This window comes from Phoenix dactylifera, chromosome 7, assembly GCF_009389715.1.
Source record: "Phoenix dactylifera cultivar Barhee BC4 chromosome 7, palm_55x_up_171113_PBpolish2nd_filt_p, whole genome shotgun sequence".
Classification (NCBI taxonomy): domain Eukaryota; kingdom Viridiplantae; phylum Streptophyta; class Magnoliopsida; order Arecales; family Arecaceae; genus Phoenix; species Phoenix dactylifera.
Genome location: NC_052398.1, coordinates 1,212,187 through 1,234,546, shown reverse-complemented (window position 1 = coordinate 1,234,546; position 22,360 = coordinate 1,212,187). Strand labels below are relative to the sequence as shown.

The window sequence follows — 22,360 nt, the reverse complement described above, 5'->3', positions numbered from 1 at the left end:
TTTCAGCATTTGATGGTAATTAGACTGATTTGTTGATTGAATGATTCAACATATATTGAATGGCATGCCATTTGCTTGAAAAGCACACTAAAAATACGTACCAAAAAAAAAAAGGCTTTCTGCAAAGTTAGTCAGTAGTAGATAATAAGGGCCTGAAATGGCAATTGTCATCTAGCCCCTCTTCAAAAAAAAGCCGTGAGTTTGAGATGCGTCGTGCACACCTGTTTTGTAGGTCACGTATGCAAGTTTTGCAAAAGCTCATGGATGATATGTAACTGGTGCATGGATACAGTTGGGTATGTATCATGGCACAACGAGTATGTACCAAAAGATAACCAGACCTGCTAAAAATTATTATGTAATATCATAAATTGTTGTACGCTTTACTGCTTAGTGTTAATATGCCAACAGGATGGCAACCATGCAAATCAAGAAATCATTTCGTCTACCATGATTTAAATATCTCGAAATGCATAAGGGTAAAATCTAGGTTGGCTAAAGGTATTTACGCATGTTGGATTGCATCTTGAAATGACCATTGCGCAACTCAATGGTGGATTCTTGTGATGGAAGATGAATTCGTCTCTCATGCGAAAGATATAACTTTCGTCCTACATCCATAGCCAAAATATATAGAAATAAGAATACCTGTTTGTTACCATTGCAGTAGACTCATCGTCCATTGTTAGTTGGTTTTTTATCTTTGATCAATCATAGTTTTAATGATGGTGTGAGTTTAGTTAAAAACATAACTATAGCGAGGATGGAGGAGATGATCATAATGATGAAGGTAATAGAAATGTCGAAGGTATCAGTAGTGGGGGGATATCGATGGTATGACAAAGATGGTGATAATGACAGTGGTGGTGCTGCTGGTGGTGGTGGCGGAACACCAGTGATGTAGCGGAGATAAGGATGACGACATCATAACAGTAAAGATATTGATTATTTGGTGTAAGTAGCGATTAATAACAATGGTGCTATCACACCTCTAGTAATGGTGATGGTAATATGTTGGTAATATGGTAGAGACAATGATGATATGGTATAGAAAAGTTAATAATGAAAATAGTTATGGTAGTAGTTACGATGATAGAGATAATGACCGGATTAGCGGCAAAGATGATAAGTGACGGTGATAAAAATAAATATTGATATTAACATAAAAAAATATTTTTTTAAAATATTTAAAATTTATTCTTTTTTAAGAAATACTAAAAAATATTTTAAAAAATAAGAAATATTAAATATTAAATTTATCTCGCGTTATATAATTTTTATTTCTTAAAATAAAAATGAGAGATAAAATGATGTCAAACAGTGAAAATTACCTTGCGGACGCATCCCATTCCACCCTCGCGCGTCACATAATAATCCCAATTCCCAATCACGGTCGTGCGCTTCCGGTGCTTACCTTAATCGGGACAGGATTTGAAACGGCGGTGGGCAAGATTAGGGAAATCGATCAAGAAACCTGTCCGTCCGTCTGTCCGTCCGACGGGAAATCAATCAAATCGGAGCCGCGGCCGTCGCCGTCGCTGTCGCCGCCGCCGCTGTCGCCGCCGCCGCCGCCGCCGCCGCCTGGAGTGGGAGAAGAAAGGAAGGAAGACACATAATAATCTCTTCGTCGGTGTCGGAGAGAGAAGGGCGGGTCAGGCCGCTTTCATTTCTCTTTTCTTTTGGGAGAATTCCCCTCGTGTCGTCTATCCGTCCGTCGTGCGCGCGGGATCCGTGATTGGTCCGGGTTGGCGAATCTGCGGGGGTTTCTCTCTTTCCCTCCTTGTTCTCTATCCGATCGCCACCAGGGAGTCTCCTCCCCCGCCCGTCGGCCTGCAGGCCATAGCTGCTGCTCCTCCTTCGGTTGTGAGGGAGCGAGGAACAAGGGTCGGTCGGTCGGTCGGTCGACTCGTCTATTCCCATCGTCGTCGTTGCCGCCCTCTCCTCTTCCGCAGCGGCGTTCTTAAACCCTTATCCTCCTCTTCCCCAGGTGTGTCTGCTCTCCTCGCACCTCTTCTTGGGTTTCGGTTTCGCTCCTCGATCGAGAACACGCAGAACCTGGTCTATCTCTAGCTAGGGTTTGGGCCCTTCCACATTATTTAATTTTGATTTCCCTCCTATTCTGCTGCATTTGTTGTCCCTCAAATACAATCGCTTTGACATCCAACTCTACGACATCCGGGGCCTTGCTCGATAGGTGACCATCACCTTCAAGCCCCTACCCTCGGGCCGTAATTCCGTCCCCTTTCGGCCTTGACTGTTGTTTTTTTATCTTCCTGCTACTACTGTTTTTGCTATCGCGTTGTTTCCTTCACTGACATTGATAACTGCTGGTAGGGGCCATCCATCAGTCTGTTGAATCGAAGGTTTTTAATGATTGTAATCGTCCTGCAAACAGCATCTGATTGATCAATTGTCATAAGCAGCAAGTGGACTTAAAATACTTGGAACTATAGAAGGAGGAGGACAAGAAGAAAGAAAAGGTGTTTGTGATTTCTTCTTCATTTTTTTTCCTTGTTAGATCATTACTTGTTTTACCTGTTCTGTCTTCCGTCTACCAGTGGACATTGATCAGATCATATGTCCTTGTCCCAATGAGCTAGATGACATTGATACGATTGGGATGATGGGGCTGATCCTATCAAGCTTGCTACCATGTAGTATATTAAGATTGGCATTGGGTTCTTGAAGTTTGGAGTCTCAAGTCATAAGTCTTGACACATGTCCTCTGTAGATACGTGCCACGGGAGAAGACCATGAATGTGCATATTTTGCACATATGACAAATCAAGCAAGCTCACAATTGTCTGGTGTGTCCCAGCACAACAGAAACGCTTTACATTCCCAGATGCAGAATCAAGGACCACTCAGCATGGATCCCGAACTTATGGAAGGACGCAAAGCTATGCATGAGAAGATGTAAGCTGGTCGTTAGGCTGCTTCTTTAAGTTCGTTTTATTTTAATTATTCTCTGGATAGCGAGGGCATGCACTTTATATTGCATCTGAACAAGCTGCATGTGTATGTATATGTGTATATGTATATATGTGGATATGTGGATATGTGCGTGATTGATAGATTTCAGTACTTGTTGGATCCAAATACCCGACAACATTAGCAGTTATGACATCCGATCTAAGGAATCACAAAATAGTGATAGATTGTACTTTGTGATGGACATAATCTATAAATGTACCATTCAATTAAACCTTTTCCTTGTCTGAATCTTCTGCCCACTATATTGACCTAGCCATCATAATGTCATAATAGCTCATGCCGGAAATCTTGGATGAGTCCCATCACCATTCAGCTACATATGGTAGCTCAGTCAGACCTTCAACCATTCGGCAGTACCATGTACTTTGTTGTGGATAGGATTTCCATTTCTCTAAGGCCCTGTTTGGGACGATCCTGCAGTACATATGGTAGCTATATATGGTAGCTCAGTCAGACCTTCACCCTATCTGCAACTCCCTACTCTTTCCCTCTCCCTCACCTGTTCCCTTCCTTTATCGCCCCCTCCACTCTCTTTCTGGTCCATCTCTCTGGATCCCATGGGATGTTCCCAAACAGGACCTAAAAATATCCATGTGTTCTCTAAACATGTCGATAAAGCATTGCTTTGGAGACATTATTGTATCATATTCATCAACATATTACTGGCCTATATAATTGCTCATGAGCGTGATTTTATTGACAATAAATTCTTGCTAATATGAATATTGCATCACAGTTGGTTCAAATTACCTCCTACTGTGAGAGAAGTGGAGAAGTAATTAGTTTTGCAACTGTTCCTTTGTCTTGTTTCACTAATTATTGCCATAGCTGAGTTTGCTAAGTTGCTATGTTGTTCAAAATGACAACTTGCAATTACAAACGACTTTATTTGAGACTGAAACTGCACGCACACAAACATATCATATCTATCTTTGTTTGTATCATAATTTTTCTGGGGGATGCATGCTCCATCATTGCCAATGATGCAACTATAAGCTACCATGTTCATCTACTTGTGTATTTCGCTTCGTCTATTATAACTTTCCTTTTAAATTCTTGCCTTTTCTATTATAATATTCTGCCTTAGTCTTAGGGATAACCAGAAAATAGTAATATATTAATTGATAAGATAGACGTACTTGTAAAACCTTAATCTGCAAATCACTTCCATATTTATAAAAGGCTGACATAAACTACCCAGACTACATACTACCAGCCTTGAGTCAGTTCTCAGTATTGTGGTGCGAAATCCATGCTAACTCAACTTTGGGCAGGAGAATGGATTATCATGAAACTTAGAAGATGAGTTAAGAAGGCAAAATAATCTTATGTTCACTAAGATTAAGCTGATACGTTTTCTAGATTGGACCTCCAAATTTCTCCTAGAGTTGGTAATACTTTAGACTAATAGCAAAGAAGTCAAGGTTCGATGTTATGAGCTTTTTATCTTTAGGCACATGATATACATCCAGAGCCTTTACTGTTAATGCTCTAATTATCTAGAGCTATAGATAATCCTAAATGATCGAGTGTGTGCAGCTACAACTACCTCAAAAGAAGAAATCATTCCTCTTCCGATGATTGGCTGCGTAGATTACCAGAACTTGCAAGACGGTTGGAGGAGTACATATTCAAGGATGCTCCTAGAAAGGTATTTTTGTTCTTGTATCAATAATTCTTTGCTTTGGTGTAACAATTAATTCATGAATTTAGGTATTTTAACCAATGTCCTTGTGTTTTAAGGCGTAGATATTCTCAATCTATTTGCAGTATTTTTGCTTTCTGCCTGTATTATTAAATTTGATAGGCTGTCTCTAAACATGCATGTCTATGTCATCAGGAAGATTATATGAGTATGGTGATGGAGCCAGTTGAGCCCCGTTTGCAATTGATAATGAAGAGTTTACCAAACCACAGCCAATCTTTGTCTCATAATATTACATATTCCTCCTCTCTCAGTACGATGATACCAACACCTGGTATATCCCATAATGGCAGCACAAGTTCTGTAGTTTCTTGTTCAGCAGAAAACTCTGCTACTGCAGCCAGTGGTGCTGGTATGGGGACTCAAACGACGGCCAACATGGGTAACTTATTATCAACTGGAAACAACAACTTAACTGATGTTGGACATAGTGTCTCCTTCAATGCATCCAATGGTAATTCTAGTTGCTTTTTTCTTTGTTTTTACTCTTATTCATTTGTTTGCCCTGTTTGCAGCAACAATGACTGTGTCTTTTTTGTTTAGGACCAATATCTAATGGGTACCAGCACCGACCTGCCAATGGTGCTCTTGGTTCTGGTGGGAGTAACATATCAATAGCTTCAATGGGTACCCCACGACAGCTTAGTCAAATGATTCCAACTCCTGGATTTACTAATTCACTGGCAGTGCCCGTGAACTCTGGATGCTCCAGTGGAGTTGGGTTTTCCAGTACAGAGTCCACTGTGGTTCCACAATCACAGCAACCAAGTCAATATGTTGGAAGTCAAAACAGCCATATATTGCATACCCTTGGAGGCCAAATTGGTGCTGGAATGAGGTCTAATTTGCAGCAGAAGCCTTCAGCATATGGGTTTACGAATGGACTTATAAGTGGTGGGCTAGGGTTAATTGGGAGTAACATGCAGCTGGTTAATGGGCCTGGAGCATCAGAGGGGTACCTTAGTACGGCTCATTATGGTAGCTCTCCAAAACCTATACCGCAGCACTTTGATCAGCAACATCACCAACAAAGGATCCCAAGTAATTTTATCCACCTTAAAAAATAAAAAAAAAACTACAGCATCATGCCCCCCTCCCTCTCCAGCTGTGGTGCATTTCATGTGCATCCTTGCTTGTTTTTGTGCAATTTTAGCTGTCTCCCTTTTGTGAGTTTCATGCTGATTTGTGGTCGTTGTAGTCTTCATTTTATGCACGTTCATCATTTGTTGCCTGTTAGCTAATTAATTGTCACAAAACATGATGATATTTCTGTCTTTGGGTACAGCATCATTGTCCCAGAAAATATTACCTATGGTAGGGGATGGTTATGCAATGAAGGGAACTGGTGTAGCTGGGAGCATTCATGGAGCTGGTTCATCTGGTTTATCTGCCAAAAGTAACCTGAATACAAATACTGCTGGCTTGATCTCTAAGTCAAGAATAAACTCGGCCTTGCTAAGCCATCGTGCAAGTCTGCAGTCAATGCAACAGCCTCCACATATAAGATCTCATATATTTGATCATTCACAAAAGGTGAACTTCCAGTCAAACCAGTCCACACATGAAAATTTACTGCAATCACAACAACAAATGCAGCGATGTCAGCAACAACCTAATCAGCCTTGTGTACAGTTTGCTCAAAATCAGCATCAGCTACAACAGCATCAAGAAAGTCAGCGGCACCAACAGCTTATGCTAAAGAACGATACCTTGAGGCAGTCTTCAATGACACCCAATCTAAGTGAACAGCTAATGCCCAACACAGTTGTATCCCATAATGAATCAGTACTTCCACAAGGAACTGAACAGGTTCACCTTCCAGAAGTACGGGGTCAAAACCTGCAAAATACTTCAACTGATAATCACGCCAAAAGTGCTCAATTGCTTGGTCATTTATCTGGGTCTCAGGGTGTTCATGCTTCATTTTCACAGGGTTCACAGCAGTTGTTGCATCCACACGAGCGGGATGATGAGTTTCAAAAGGAGATTAGTTGCCTCTCCAGTGGATCACAACCGGTGGCACTCCTGCAAGTTCATTGTCAAAGCCACATGCCAGATAAGTCTTCACTTGAACAGCACATCCAGGAGGAACTTCATCAGAGGTCAGTGGGACAGGATGAAGCTCAACGGCCTCATACATCATTAGAAGGGTGTATCACCAGTTCTGCTGCTACAACAAGAAGTGCTACAGTGCCTCAATTTCCTAAGGGAGTAGCCTTTGGACCTGAAAACTCTACACAAAAACGAAATTATCTCAACCAGCGGAGGTGGCTGTTGTTTTTGTACCACGCTCGTTGGTGTTCTGCTCCGCAGGGAAAATGTCAGGAACCTAACTGCATAAAAGCTCAAGATTTAGTGAGGCATATGGATAAGTGTGATAGAAAAGAATGCCCATATCCTCGTTGCTCAGCTTCTAAGAGGCTTTCTAATCATTTTCGTACTTGTGTAGCAACAGATTGTCCTGTCTGCATTCCTGTACGTGAATATATAGCATCAAATCGAAAGGCACGTGCATATTCTGTATCTAGACCTGGTTTGGTGAGCCAGGCTAATGGCTCTTGGATAAGTATCAATATAGCTGATGCTGATAGAATGAAGAGAGACACGATAGCTGTGGAAACTTTTGATGATCAGCAGTCTTTGCCAAAACGCATGAGAGTGAAAGATATATCCCCTTCTGTCATGCCTAAGAGTGAACATTCTCCAGTTTCTGTTCCTGCAAACCAACCCCATGCCTCGCAAGAGGAACTGTCACAAGCGTGCGAAGAGACTGAGGTAATCATGTCTACTAAGTCTGAGGTCATCGAAGTGAAAATTGATACGTTCGTGCCCTCTGGACATGAAGATTCATCTACCTTTGGCATTGGTATTGATGGGAATATGCGTATTACAAGACCTGATGTAGATCATGGTGTTTCAAATGATGTTGACGGTCATATCAAGCAAGAAACTTTGGTGTTTGAAAAAGGGGTTGACCAGGATAAGACCGTTAAGCAGGAAACAAATGATTCACAAACGGATCCAATGGTTGGAAGTAAATCAGGGAAGCCAAAGATAAAAGGTGTTTCATTAACTGAACTATTCACTCCAGAACAAATTAGGGAGCATATTGTTGGTCTGAGGCAATGGGTTGGTCAGGTTAGCTTTGCACTTTCAAGTATTTCTAGCTTTTTGGGGAAAAAATATTAGCTCCAAATGTGTTTTAACTTGTATAAGCAAGTTACTCAGGTTCTTATGCTTTAGATGTGTGCTGCACTTCTTCAAGTTGGTTTTTATGCTTATTTTGTTTGAATTGCAAAACTAGTTAAACATATAAACATTCAGCTATTGTTTCTGATAGTGTTGATTGTATCATCGCTAGTCCTGTCTACATTATCCAGGCAGCAGTTAGAATGATGATTGAATTTTTTTCCTCACTTATGTGATGTTCTGTCTTTCATACTGCACATTGCCAGAACTGATTAAATTTTTACTTGCAGAGTAAGGCCAAGGCTGAAAAGAATCAAGCAATGGAACATTCAATGAGTGAGAACTCATGCCAGCTGTGTGCAGTGGAAAAGCTTACCTTTGACCCCCCTCCAATATATTGTACGCCATGTGGTGCTCGCATAAAGCGGAATGCGATGTATTATACCATTGGAAGTGGTGAAACCCGACATTACTTCTGTATACCATGCTATAATGAGGCTCGTGGTGAAACTATTGAAGTGGATGGTTCACAATTCCAGAAGGCAAAGCTTGAGAAGAAGAGAAATGATGAGGAAACTGAAGAATGGGTAAAGTTTGTTCTGATTTGTCCTCTCTCTCCCCCCTCCCCCCTGATAAATTGGTAGTGTGAGATGGTTGTCCAAAAACTGTAGTTAAAAGCTCAAGTTATTATTGTTTTATGATTTGCTGCAGTGGGTTCAGTGTGATAAATGTGAAGCTTGGCAACATCAGATATGTGCTCTCTTTAATGGCCGAAGAAATGATGGGGGACAGGCAGAATACACTTGTCCTAATTGCTACATAGAGGAGATTGAAAGAGGTGAGCGCAAGCCCCTACCGCAGAGTGCTGTTCTTGGTGCCAAAGATCTGCCAAGAACCATACTTAGTGATCACATAGAACAAAGGCTTTTTAGGCGCCTAAAGCAAGAGAGGCAAGAGAGAGCACGACATCTTGGAAAAAATGTTGATGAGGTTAGTATGATAAAAGGGGCCATATAATTTCTTGATTTTTGTTTTTGAAAACTATAATCTGATTTGAAAGGGGTCAAATTTGTAGGAACGGTAATTGAAATTTGGGTCAAATTTTAAGTGGTGGAGAGTGCAATTGAATCTGATGATGATCTTGTATTTAACGAGCACTATTTTCTCGCATTTTCCTTTTATTCTAATAAAATATTTTTTCCTCCCTCGTTTTATTGATAGCCTTTTGACATTCCATATAAATTTTCTTTGAGTTAGAGAAGTCTGCAACATTTCTTTCTGGCTCTGAAATATAAGGATTATATGCTTTTCATAACTCTTTTTTAACCCTGTACTTTGTGCACTGTAATCCCACTTTTTTTTATTGAGCAAAGAAATAGTGTCGTACCACTTAGCTTGTTTCTGGAGAGCATCAATAGTCATTGTTACCCTCCTTTGTCCTTGTTTAAGTGCTTACTTCATGTCAGGATCGAAAAGTTTTGACTTGGCCTTTCTCCACAGCGCTGGCCATTTTACTTTGGTTTACCTTTTGGTGACATGGTTGAGTAAATTAAATATAAATTTGAGCTAATTAGAAATAAATGTAAAGCAATAAAGTATTTCCTTTGATCGTTGCTGCTGGTTCAGTGTTTTAGATGGTTAGAGCATTTGCTTTTTGGTGAATAATTACAAGGTCGAAGGATTATCTTTCCTGTTTGCTTTTAGATAAATAGTGATGATTACAGATATTGTGTTTGGACAGAAGAATGTACCTCGGTTCTAATTTTATGAATGGAATGGTTCTCTTTTTTTAAAGTGTCCGGGATTTCAAATAACAAAGCTACATAAAATGCAGTTAATTCTAAAAAAAGATATAGATATAAGTATGCAAACATTTATTTATAGATGCAGCAACATGAAGTTACCAAGGATTTGACAAAATGAGCAATTGAAAATTAGAAGAACCTGATTTTAGAACATAAAAGACTTACCTTCAGTTGTGATGTCATTGCCTATATATATTTATTTTGTCACTGAAACTACATTTTTTTTACCAAAAAATTGCATCATTTTTTGAAAGTAAAAAGCTGCAGTGCCACCAGAGACTTTAGCATCAAATTCAAAGGTAATACACCTAAGTGGATGGGAATTGACACAATCCATAATTTAGATGGACCATTGGAATACTTTAGGGCATATTTAAATTGAAGTGCTGCTATATTGTAGCATCTTGGAATATAGATAAGGGTGCTGATTTTCAGGTAATGTTAATCAGCTGTCATCATGGAGGCATAGCTCAAGGCAGACACTTGTTAGCTTGAGAATATCAGTTTAGAAGCTGACTTTTACTTCCCCTTCCCCTAACAAAAAAATTTGCTGGCTTTACTTCTTGGACTTTTGCTTTATAGTGTCATGCTAATTGTGTCTTTAATGGTCCAATAACTAGATTAGGCTTGGATTTTGGGTCATAAGTGTAAGTATTGACAAAGAGGGCGGGGTCTGGGGAGGTTACCAAACCCCCTACTAATAAAATCAATAAGGGGGATTGGAAACAAAAAGACTCAAAAGAAAAGTAAAAAGGACCCAGATTAGAATCTGATCTTGACCAAGTCACACTGAACATGCTCCTGTTATTGATCTCAAGTGATTGAGGCTGTAAGTTTCTTCTTTTGATGCCTGGTGTATCTGCAACTGTGAATCTATTAGTGCTATTGCTACAAATATGACAAGTTCATCACTATCAACACCTTTTTGAACTTTAACCTTTATGACCATGCCATAATAGTTTGGCATGGAATATCTCAATTTTTGATCTCTGGGTGGGGTTTGGCATGGAATATCTCAATTTTTGATCTCTAGGTGGGGCTCTCAAGTCAAGTACCTAAAACCTTATGTTTTGCCTAAATCCCTTGCAAATACAAAACTAAGCTTATCTGCATTGTGCATCTGATTGACTAGTAAATTGCTTCATTCGTAGTGCCCTTAATATTGCTGCATGTTCAACATATCACTTAATGATTACTCCAAATTGCATTGTAGCTCCTATAATGAACATATTCTCGTGTAAATGAATTTTCCTCAACAATTAATTTTAATTGACTAGGGTGTCTGTTTTTCTATTGTTGCTTGCTTGAGTTGTACATATATATTTTTGCCACCTTGCTACAATAATTTTAGACAAGTATATATAAAGTTGACAAGTTTTAGATAATACTTTGAGTTTGCTCTAGATAATTTAACATGACAATATCAGTTTTGGATTATCATTTTTTTTTGTTCCATTTCCTTTTGTTTAACCCTATATACATCAAATAAGTTTATTCTTTTGAGTGATGAAAAAGGTTTCTGATTTGATTGCTTTCTTGTTCGTATTTTTCTTTTGTATTTTAATAGCAGATGTTAATTATAAATTACAATGATACTTAGCATTGATGATTTACATTTCAGGTTCCAGGGGCAGAAGGTCTCGTGATTAGAGTTGTATCATCAGTTGACAAAAAATTGGATGTGAAGCAGCGATTTTTGGAAATATTCCAGGAGGAGAATTATCCAACAGAATTTCCATATAAATCTAAGGTATAAAACTTATATATGAATCCAATACCAAGTAAATGCTTTTCATTGTCCTAAATAGTTGACACAAAAAATTGATCTAACTAAAGGATGATACGAGAATAGTGCCGAGTTCTGCAAGAACCTTCAGGTTGTATAGTCACCATTTTTTTTCTGTGCAGGCTATATTGTTGTTTCAGAGGATAGAAGGTGTAGAAGTATGCCTTTTTGGCATGTATGTTCAAGAATTTGGTTCAGAATGCGCTTTCCCGAACCAGAGGCGTGTTTATCTTTCATATCTGGACTCTGTCAAATACTTCAGGCCTGATATAAAAACAGTGACTGGGGAAGCTCTACGGACTTTTGTTTATCATGAAATTCTGGTACTTCCAGACTTTTCAGATCTGCTGAGCTTACTAGTTGTTATAACAATTTGTTATCTTGAGATCCTCTCTTTATGTATCTTCCCTTTTTTTGGATTCGAAAATTGATTATGAGTTGAATTGGGACTTCCAATTGTTATATGCATCCAGATAGGATATCTTGAATACTGCAAGAAACGGGGCTTCACTAGCTGCTATATTTGGGCTTGTCCTCCTTTGAAGGGTGAAGACTATATCTTATATTGCCATCCTGAGATTCAGAAGACCCCAAAATCTGACAAACTTCGGGAGTGGTGAGTGCTAAGATGATGTTTTTGTATATCCTATTACTTAATGTCTGATATTTCATGTATGCCTAGCACTTCTAACTTCCATGCACGGATTGGTTGTTATCTTTTGTCAGGTATTTGGCTATGCTTCGGAAAGCTGCAAAGGAAAATATTGTTGTTGATCTCACTAATCTATATGATCATTTTTTTGTAAAAATGGGGGAATGCAAGGCTAAGGTAACTGCAGCTCGTTTGCCATATTTTGATGGAGACTATTGGCCAGGTGCAGCAGAGGATATGATAAATCAACTTCGCCAAGAAGAAGATGATAGGAAACAACAGAAGAAAGGAAAAATTAAGAAGAGTATTACGAAAAGGGCTTTGAAAGCTGCTGGTCAGGCTGATCTCACTGGCAATGCTTCTAAGGATGCTTTGTTAATGCAAAAAGTATGTTCTTCTACTTTAATTTTCATTTAGTGGTTTTATTGCCATGGGATCATGGAATTTTGGCTTCCAAGCATTATTTCTTGGAAGTTGTGCTATTTGGGTTAATTGGAGAGCGGACAGATTTATCATCTGTTAAGAGGAAAATCTCTAGATTTCTTTGTTTTTAGAATTATATTTTATACAAAAATTTAATTCTCTATAATAATATCCTTAAACCATGATTTTTTTTTCTCGCACAGCTTGGTGAAACCATTTGTCCCATGAAGGAAGATTTTATCATGGTTCATTTGCAGCATGCTTGCGCTCATTGCTGTCTACTTATGGTCTCTGGGACACGTTGGGTTTGCAACCAGTGCAAAAATTTCCAACTTTGCAATAAGTAAATACCCTCCTACTAAGTCATTTATGTGTCTCTCACTCCTTTGCATCATGATAACCAAATTGTTATAAATACTGCTAGCTGTCTGTTTTTCTCATGGGCAAATGGAGCATATCGAGATTAGTTACCCGCTTCTTCCAACGCTCTTATCCTCTTATTTTGTCAATATCATGCATTTAGACAATTAGCTAGTTCTTGGTCTTCACAAAGGCCTAAGTGGGAGAATGTTTTGAAATTTAATGGCCAATATTTCAGTTTTTACCTACTATGATTTTGAAACCGGGTGGCGGATATAGGGTTATTGCAAACACTAACACCTACACTATTGTTGAGTGAATGTACATACACTTTTTGTTGCTTTTCTTTTCACATGTTATTTAAGAGAGCTTAGCCTTTTATGATTGTTTATTGGATTACTGAACTGATAATTTCTTCTGAGGGTGGCACTTATGACCCAACTTGCTGGACTAGCAACCGAATTGAGTTAAGCAGGTTTAGGTTTGACATGAACAGGTCTAGGTCATGAATAGGTTTGACCTGACATTGACTCATTTATGGATCAGGTTCAAGTTTAGAGTCCTAACCTGTTTAATCTATTTTGATTCGTTTAATAGTTGGGTCTAGTTGACATGGTTAGGACTTGACCACTTTAAAGCCGATAACTCATTTAAGATTCTTTTAAAACCCATTTAATCCTTTTGACTTGATCTGACCTATTTATTAAATGGGTTATACGAGTTAGATCAGGTTCCCTGTTTAATAAAGAGGTCGGATACAGTTTTATATTTTTGGCCTATTTAATAAATGGGCCAAGTTTGGGATGATAGAATTCCAACTTGACCCATATCACATGCTGCCGGTATCCGACAACCTGACCCGTTTCCCACCCCTAATAAATATGTTGCATCATTGTGAATCCACTACTTGCTTCTCTAGTTCTGATATTTATAGGACCGTGACTCTTCCATATAATTTTGTGGGCTATTCTTTTTTACCTTGTCTTTCATGAAGGTCATGATGAATGCATAATCTGTGGGTATGAGCAATTTGCAGTGTTTTAGTATATGTATCTTTTACTTCCCCTCCAATCTTAAACAGAAAAATGATCAAAAGTGGTAAACAGAGAATAGTTTGTTCTTTATTATTTTTCTGATGTTGACTTTCTCTTTCTTCTGATGTTACATACTCCACAAGTATTTAAAGGATTCTATGGTGAGTATCTTTTTTCATTTTCTGTTAGAAGTTGCCATTTGTCAAGCATAGCAACCTTTCGTGAGATTGTTTTGTGCTTTTGGACTTTTCTTCTATAGTGTATCTCAACTGTGACAACTAAATGGGGTCCAATTATGATTCCTTACAAAATTTATAATGGGGATACCTTTTATTTGACATGACAAGATCGGAAATCTTGGCACAAGGACACACCTATATATATATATATATATTTATATATCTATGTACATGTAATGTGTACATATTATATATGTACGTGTATATGTGTTTGTGTGTATCCATGTGTGTGTGTGCTGGCAGTCTGGCGGCAATTATTTTGATGACACCTCACTTGAAATGCATGGTACTTGAACTGGGTGTCTGGGTATCCTTTTTGGGACAACTCAAAAAAAGTTTAAAGTTTCCACACTTTTTGCTGACTTCAGCAAGATACTTCAAGATGGAGCGTTCAGCTGTCATGTTCTGTTGCATTCAAAAATCTGAAAGTGCCAACACTTTTAGAAACCTTAAAAATGTAGTGGCCAGTTAACACATAAGCAAATATCTGGGTTAAGCTTTATCATCCTATCAAGATATATCATCTAGAGACACTAATATTAGTATATTATGATATGGGAGTCAAGTTTTCTAGACAATTCTTTTTGTTCAGATCAGGATTACTGTTGAAGAAATTGAATGGGATGATACTTGTCTGTGGTTTCAATGTGGCTAAAGTGTAATATTTATCTGAGCTTTACTATTTCTATGCATTAGGTGAAGCAAAACTTCGTATTGTGTAATCAGAAGGTTTCAAAATTCTTTCATTCTACATAGGTTAACTCATAGATGAAGCTAAATTTATGGCTTGTGGATATGTGGTTATAGCATAATATAATATTGGAAGTGCCTTAGTTTGATCCAGTGCAAAATAAAGGATATGCATTGAAAAAGAATAACAGAATTTTTTGGCCAGCTGCTACATAAACAGATCCCTGAACTAGTTAGACGTTTTTATGTGGTTGCTTTTCTGACCATGCTATCTAGACACTTCTTTTTTGTTAAAACTTTGGACTTTTGGGAACCTAATGCATGAAACAGGATTTTTTTTTTTTCGCATTTTGAGAGTGGAGTTTGATACTAGAGCTGGAAGTGCTGAAACTGGCACAAATTTTCAAGCTGACTCGTTAATCAGAGCACACCAGTCATTTTTTTAATTAGTTTAAGATAGGAGACATTAAACTTAAAGTGTATAGGATCAACAAGAAATATAGGGTGATGGGGTACAGGTGATGCTTGTCATTATCATAAAAAAGTCAAGTTGAAGACCAGGTTTGCATCCAAGTGTTTATATTTTCAGTCATTACAAGACAACAGCAATTACTAAATAATCAGTTTTTGTACATTGTTGCTGATAAGACTAACTTGCAGCATCTCATGACGTACCTTAAACTAACTATTCAATATGGCTGTCTCAATTGAACTCAAGTACTAATGGAGTAAGAAGTATATGAAAAAAAAAATTCTGCTGAAAAAACACTTGTGTATAATTTTCCACCGGCATTAGTTTACCCAAACTGTTGGAGTCTATAATTGATTGATTTTTATTTCCTTTGTAGGTGTCATGATGCAGAACAAAGACTTGAGGAGAAGGACATGCATCCAATTAATAGTAGGGAGAAGCATGTGCTCTGTCCGGTGTGTCTCTTGATTAATAACTCATTCCTAGTACCACTTCGATCTAACTTTTGTGCATGTCTATTTACCAACTAAACATGACTAACATAAAGACACTATTTAGGTTGAAATTAATGATGTTGCCCCAGATACCAAGGACAAAGATGAGATTCTAGAAAGTGAGTTTTTTGACACGAGGCAGGCATTCCTGAGCCTTTGTCAAGGAAACCATTATCAATATGACACTCTACGCCGTGCCAAGCACTCCTCTATGATGGTCTTATATCACCTTCATAATCCGACTGCACCCGCCTTCGTGACCACATGCAACATCTGCCATCATGACATTGAAGCTGGTCAGGGCTGGCGTTGCGAAGTCTGTCCTGATTTTGATGTATGCAATACTTGTTATCAGAAAGAAGGTGGCGTTGATCATCCCCATAAGTTAACAAATCATCCATCCATGGTGGATCAAAATGCTCAAAATAAAGAAGCTCGACAGCAACGGGTTTTGCAGGTGTTTTATAAATTCAGAATTTGCATCTGATAGAATAACAATGATTTTTTTTTTTTTTGGTCCTTTTTCCTATAATTGGGCATATTACTGAATTTACATAGAGATTTGATTCAATTCTTTTTGTTTATTTCAGAACTTTTTAAGAAGTCTTGGTTTATTGACAGATACTTTAATCAAAACTAATTGTGCCTTTTTTCGTTGATCTTGGCTCATCCAAACAAGTTTGGAGAGAATGGCCATATGTGTAGCCTAATAGTTATCATTCTGGTCCTTGCAAATGTTACAACTTAAACTTTGTCTCATGTGCATTTAATAAAAAATTGATGACAAATGCATTCAGAGTTTCCCTACATTTTTATAGTTGAATAAAAGGAATTTTATCCCGATTCCTTCATGAGTTGCATTTGGAAATCATTTTTATTTGTGGACTATATTCATGACGTATCAGTTTTGCTGCATGTCTTTTCTTTGTTGATTAACCTGGTTAAACCGAGAAAACATATGAAACATTCTCAATGTTTGTCATTCATAATAATGGAACATCTAGCTTGCTTCATGGCATTTAGTTTCTGCTTGTTTGCTCTTTTGAGATCTGATATTGCTTTCCGAGGGAGGAATTATACATGTTAGTTTGGTAAAATCAATCATATTACTAAGACTATCTTGTTACAATGTCTACATGCAAAATATTTATGTTCTGGAGCGCCAGTTTATGAATAAGAAAAGCAGTCTTACTTTTTAATTTCCTGAAATTAGTGTTCTATATATGTGAAGGGTGGAAAGACTGCTCATATGAGATTGGAATACAATTGTCAAATTTTGATACTAGAGGTCTCAGTACAGCCATGACCTTGTTTCTTTGTTGTATCCATCAATGAGAAAAACAGTGAGGTTGATCAGAGAGCAAAATGGCCTTTTCTGAGGCACTGTTGATTGACAACAAGATGTTGACTAAGGTTTATCCGAATCTTTGTTATTATGATCAACCTAAGTCGTAGGAGTGCTTGTCAACTAGATCTTTCTCTTATAAAGTTGATTTGATGAAATCGAGGAGAAAAGGAATAAAAGATGATTTCTATTTTGTCAATATTTTGATCGTACTTTTCTTTACCTATTTATATAGGATTAAGGCAAGCCATAACTATTGGTTCATTAATATTGTTTTATTGATGGCTTTCACTTTATCAGTATTAATCTAAGTGTAATTTAATTTTGAGTCAATGATATCTGTTGTATGACCTCTCAAATCCCATCTTCTCTCGTTTTGAAGAACATTACTCGGACCACATCATTCCATCATGATTATATTAAACCTTTATAATTTATATGGCTCACTTGTACTGCAGTTAGAAGTGAATTTTGAGTCCAGAAAATTTATATAGTCAAAAACAATTTTTAACATAAGGTAGCAAGAATTGGTCAAAGGCATGACGAAACTGCTTTTTTGGGATGCTGTGATGAGCAAACAGTTGAGATGACATGGTATTATGCATTGAATTATAGCTTCACTCGAGGAGTAATGTTGGATCAAGGTAGGATCTTTTATAGTGGACTTAGATAGGAGTTAAATTGATTTGGAGACATGAAGCATGAAGGAAATAGTTTTTAGGTAGTAAACAGTGATGGAAATTTATAAAGTTAATCTAAGAATAACAGGGATATGGATTTTGTTATGTCTTATTGCTTTACTGATTTGAGATGGAAGTGATGTTATTATTTATCACCCTGGACAATTGCAACTTTATATATTTTAGGAGAATAAACTGTCTATATGCTTACAGGTGGCTCTAAGTAGGAATGCTTGGTGAATGAGGGCCTGCAAAGCCTCTAAATAGTTCGGACTAGCGGATAGTTATAATTATGGTCTTGCAATTTTGATTTTGTGTATGTTTTGTATTTCAGAGTTGAAATGTAGTCTCCATGTGTAATGTTGCTTTTGCTTCCTGTTTGTCTAGTCTCTTTCCAGACCTTGGGGAACTTGGGAGGGATGCTGTTTACTTGTATGAGCTTAGATTTCAAAACCAAAAAGGTAGGTTTCTCTACCCTTGCTATGACCTTATAGGTGTCCTGGCAAGTTCCTTTCCTACCTCAAGTTGCCTTGACCAGGATTTTGGGACCAACCCAAGGGCTAACATCAATTTATGACTCAGTTCCAAAGGATTCTGGCTTTAATGATGATACATTAATACATAAAAACTGACCTCATAACGACAGGATAAAGTTGTTAATTAAGGCTAAGGTGATAAAAAATCCTACAAATTAGTGACGCTGTCACTGAATAAAGGAATAATGATGTGTTTGTATAGAAGTTACTTAAGCAAACTGTTTTCTTGAGGCCATCTAAGTTAATGTTAGTAACTTTATCAATATCAGCAAGAGTCAGGACATTTTTGTAATGTGTTCGTGATCACAATGTGCTGAATCGATGAAATAGTGAATCTGTGGGATGATGTAAATGTTCAGTGTGCAAGTTGATTCTTATGTGCTCTTCCACTTGTCAATAATTAGATTGTTAACAAGTGGTATAGAGGGTAAAGATCAATGCTAATACCATGGATTAGAAATTGAAGCCAAATGATATCTGTAATTTTGTGTGCGTGGAATGATTTTGTCATGGTATCATGCTTCATGATGGTGAGTTGTTGATATCAGGGAATGTTTAATGAAGCCAAACAAAGAAACAAACAATGAGAACCCATAACAACATTATTTGAAGAGATGGTCAAATAGACAAGAAGCCTATATGCATGACAATGCTAAATTCACCTGGAAGTCATTCAGGGCATTTTTGGACTTGAAGAGAAAAGAGTGATCAATCAATTGAAATGTTTACTTCCCCTGAGACAAGTAGGTTATGGAATGAAGCCTTCCCAATTAATAATTTAGTTATGACTGATCTGAAATTTCTTTAAGCATGGTGCTTCAAGGAAGTTGCCAGTGAAGATCTTTCTATGAACATGGAAGAGCAGTATCACACAATGATTGAACAGTATGACAGTTTGTGAGCTCTCAGCTTGCACGATATGGGGATTTACAAGTTAAAAGTACTAAAATCTGTTATATGGTGCTTGTTGGAGGATGTAGAGAGGGTGCATTGGGGACAAACAGGCAGTGTGGGATTTTAAAGAATGCCATGTGGTTGAACATTTGTCTAAGACTGGCATGAGGTTGAACATTTGTCTCTTAAGGAGATCAACACCGAAAGCAACTTTTCATGTCTTTGTAGTAGAGAGGTCAACCACAAGATTTGACAGCATTAGTAATAGTTTCCGCAATCCTCACTTGTGGCTTGGGACTATAGTCTTATAGCTGTTAATCAGTACTTATACTGTAACATTCAAGGCAGGCAACGAAAATGACCAGTTGCTGTGCTGGAAAAGTGCCCACATTGGGTCAAATTTGATGTGTAGGATATATAGCTGTAAATGCCTTGTTATTGGGCTTTTCCATTGGAGACCTTTGTGGGCCTTAAGTGGGATTAGTGGACCAGCTTGCCTTAGTCCAAAGTTTGTTCTTCTGAGTTCAAGTAGAATGTATCCTGTTTGGATAAGTTACCGAGGAAAATTATGTGAATTTTTATCTTTCTAACAAAATCAGTTGCTTGCTAGTATACCCCATAATTAATTTGGTGGCACTTGTTAATATATGGGGTCTAATGTTTTTACTTACCTACAATGTGCTCTCAGTAGAATTAATGTCATCAGTGTAGTGCGTTCTAATTCCTGTTATCTGTTAGTATTTTTTACAATTCAAAAAATTTGTTTGCGCACTTGTTGTCAAGAGCTTCATGCTTGAAATATGTTGGTGTAAAAGATGAAAGCCATGATAGGAGAAATATAGGGGTTCCCAATTCACTTAACTTGTGACCCCGGTTCTCATGATCTTGTGAGTTTCATTGCTATGAAATATTGGATACAATCAATGTGTAAGATTCTGTTTTGATAATAATATCATTCATATTCCAAGGCACTCTTTGAAATAAAATCATTCTGGTTATTTATAAACATCTGCCTGCTTTGTAGTTCTGCATGTGTGAAGTTGTCTATGCATGTATCCTTACCCTATTTCTGGTTTCTACAGCTTAGGAAAATGCTAGATCTTTTGGTGCATGCCGCACAATGTCGCTTTCCGCACTGTCAATATCCGAATTGCCGCAAAGTTAAGGGACTTTTCCGTCATGGTATACACTGCAAGACACGTGCTTCAGGAGGCTGTGTTCTATGCAAGAAAATGTGGTATCTTCTTCAACTCCATGCTCGGGCTTGTAAGGAATCAGAATGTAGTGTACCACGCTGCCGGTGTGTACATCAATCCACATTTGTGATGTTTTTGATTCATTTTCTTTATTTCTTCTGTCCATTGATATCAATCATTCTTATTGTTCCAGGGATTTGAAAGAACATTTGAGAAGGTTGCAGCAGCAGTCTGATTCGAGGAGGAGGGCTGCAGTGATGGAGATGATGAGGCAACGAGCTGCTGAAGTTGCTGGGAACAATGGATAACCTACTGTACAGATGGGTTTCTCTAGGTAAGAGGTTGAGTTGAGCCTGCTGCCTCCTCACCCCAAACATCTGACTTGTTTGGACAAGCAGCTCATAGGAAGCTAGCAGTACTATGAATTACTGGAAAGGTATGGACCAAAATTACATATGGAAATTTCTTCTTCCCCCTAACTTTGGTCCAAAGATGGAGTTGGTGACTGGACGTTATTCTTCGAAGCTAACCATATGGAACTCCACATTTAAAGGTTTTTGGTCAGTCTCGACCCATCGGGGGTAATTCTTTAATTGGTACTGCGTCAATCCCATCATCCATGGGCGATGGTTTATACAGATGTCCAGATTTGTCGATTCTGTGTGGAAAATCAGGGCATCCAAAATTGTCAATTCTCAGTGGGAAATCAGGGTTTTTTTTTTTTTTTTTTTTAATTTTCGTCTCTCTTTTATTTATGTCATTGGGAGCGAGGGAAAATGGGGAAGGACAGCCGTGCACGTGTTATTCCTACCCCATTGTGGAATGTGTCTATTTAAATATGAAAAAAATAATTAGCATGTCCGTTTCAGCAGCATTCTTATGACCACTGTGTGACCTTTTACTATGCTTTTTTGGGATTTTCTTGAGCTTTAACTTCCTAGATTTCATTATTTTCAAGACCAGCAATTTGTTGTAGCACAACTTGATTGGTTTGGATGCAACTGGCGTGTGAGATCTGCGCGATGGGACTGTCAATTGTAAAACCCTGCTGTCTCGAGCCGTATCTTTAAAAAGGATCGCATTTTTATTTTGTTTTTCTTCCAGGCAGGTGATCTCTAGTGTTAAAAAAAAATCTGTTCTTCGGATTTTAACTAACATTTGCCAAATTTCTCCTCCTGCTAGCTAAAAAGTGGGAGAACTTTTTTGTTCATTGGAATTCAATGATTCAACAAGATTTACATTATGCCGATGCCATAGCATCTCTTATCTCCGTTCCTTCTGTCTCTAATCTCTTTTGAAACATGCAACAAGCCAATAGTTTACCAATTGATAGCTGGCGTCCGTTAATTTTGAGCTTGCAACTGTTTTCTGTCTATTAATTGATGGCTATCAGATTGCTAAAACATGTTTTGGAAGAATTAGAATGTGAAATAAGTGTGAGATTATAAATTTTCTCCTTGAAAAGAGGGTTCTTTTGGAGAGAGAAAGGATGCATAAACAAGATAATTTGCCGTCAAATTTGTATGGATCATGGCATTCCATAAATTCAAGAATTCAATGTTAATTATCCCTAAATATCAGGACATATCCAATTGAGAGACTTTAATTATCCCTAAATATCAGGACTATACTCTACTTTATACCAACAAAAATAAATAAATAAATAAAAATAATTATAATGTATGCTTGATATATGGAGAAGGCGAAGGTGCACAATTGCAACAAGAACTCATCAAGTGCAGTGATGTCAGGTTTTTCAGTTTAATAATATGGAGGTCAATTTGAATTTAACTTGCCCAGTTTAACAACATGGAGGTTGGACTTATCAGGTGTAGTGATGTGAAGGTCTATTTTATTTGAGCTTGC

The 22,360-nt window shown here is 37.8% G+C and overlaps 1 protein-coding gene across 4 annotated transcripts; it reads left to right on the top strand.

Moving 5' to 3' along the window:
* Nucleotides 1–1,384: 1,384 nt before the first annotated feature.
* LOC103715540 (probable histone acetyltransferase HAC-like 1) lies at nucleotides 1,385–21,374 on the top strand. 4 transcript variants are annotated; one of them, XM_026807861.2, is made up of 19 exons: nucleotides 1,385–1,987; nucleotides 2,335–2,480; nucleotides 2,732–2,916; nucleotides 4,534–4,645; nucleotides 4,835–5,153; nucleotides 5,243–5,740; nucleotides 5,985–6,523; nucleotides 6,632–7,837; nucleotides 8,179–8,475; nucleotides 8,600–8,878; nucleotides 11,315–11,443; nucleotides 11,602–11,802; nucleotides 11,953–12,095; nucleotides 12,206–12,518; nucleotides 12,758–12,897; nucleotides 15,726–15,804; nucleotides 15,908–16,300; nucleotides 20,381–20,598; nucleotides 20,688–21,374. In XM_026807861.2, the coding sequence occupies exons 3-19, from the start codon at nucleotides 2,777–2,779 to the stop codon at nucleotides 20,800–20,802; spliced, it is 5,121 nt and encodes a 1,706-aa protein (XP_026663662.2). In that variant the 5' UTR covers nucleotides 1,385–1,987; nucleotides 2,335–2,480; nucleotides 2,732–2,776; the 3' UTR covers nucleotides 20,803–21,374. The 4 variants fall into 4 exon arrangements, with proteins under 4 accessions (XP_026663662.2, XP_017700294.2, XP_008801426.2 ...); XM_017844805.3 differs by having other exon boundaries at nucleotides 2,349–2,480; nucleotides 5,985–7,837; XM_008803204.4 differs by having other exon boundaries at nucleotides 2,559–2,916; nucleotides 5,985–7,837.
* Nucleotides 21,375–22,360: the final 986 nt, after the last annotated feature.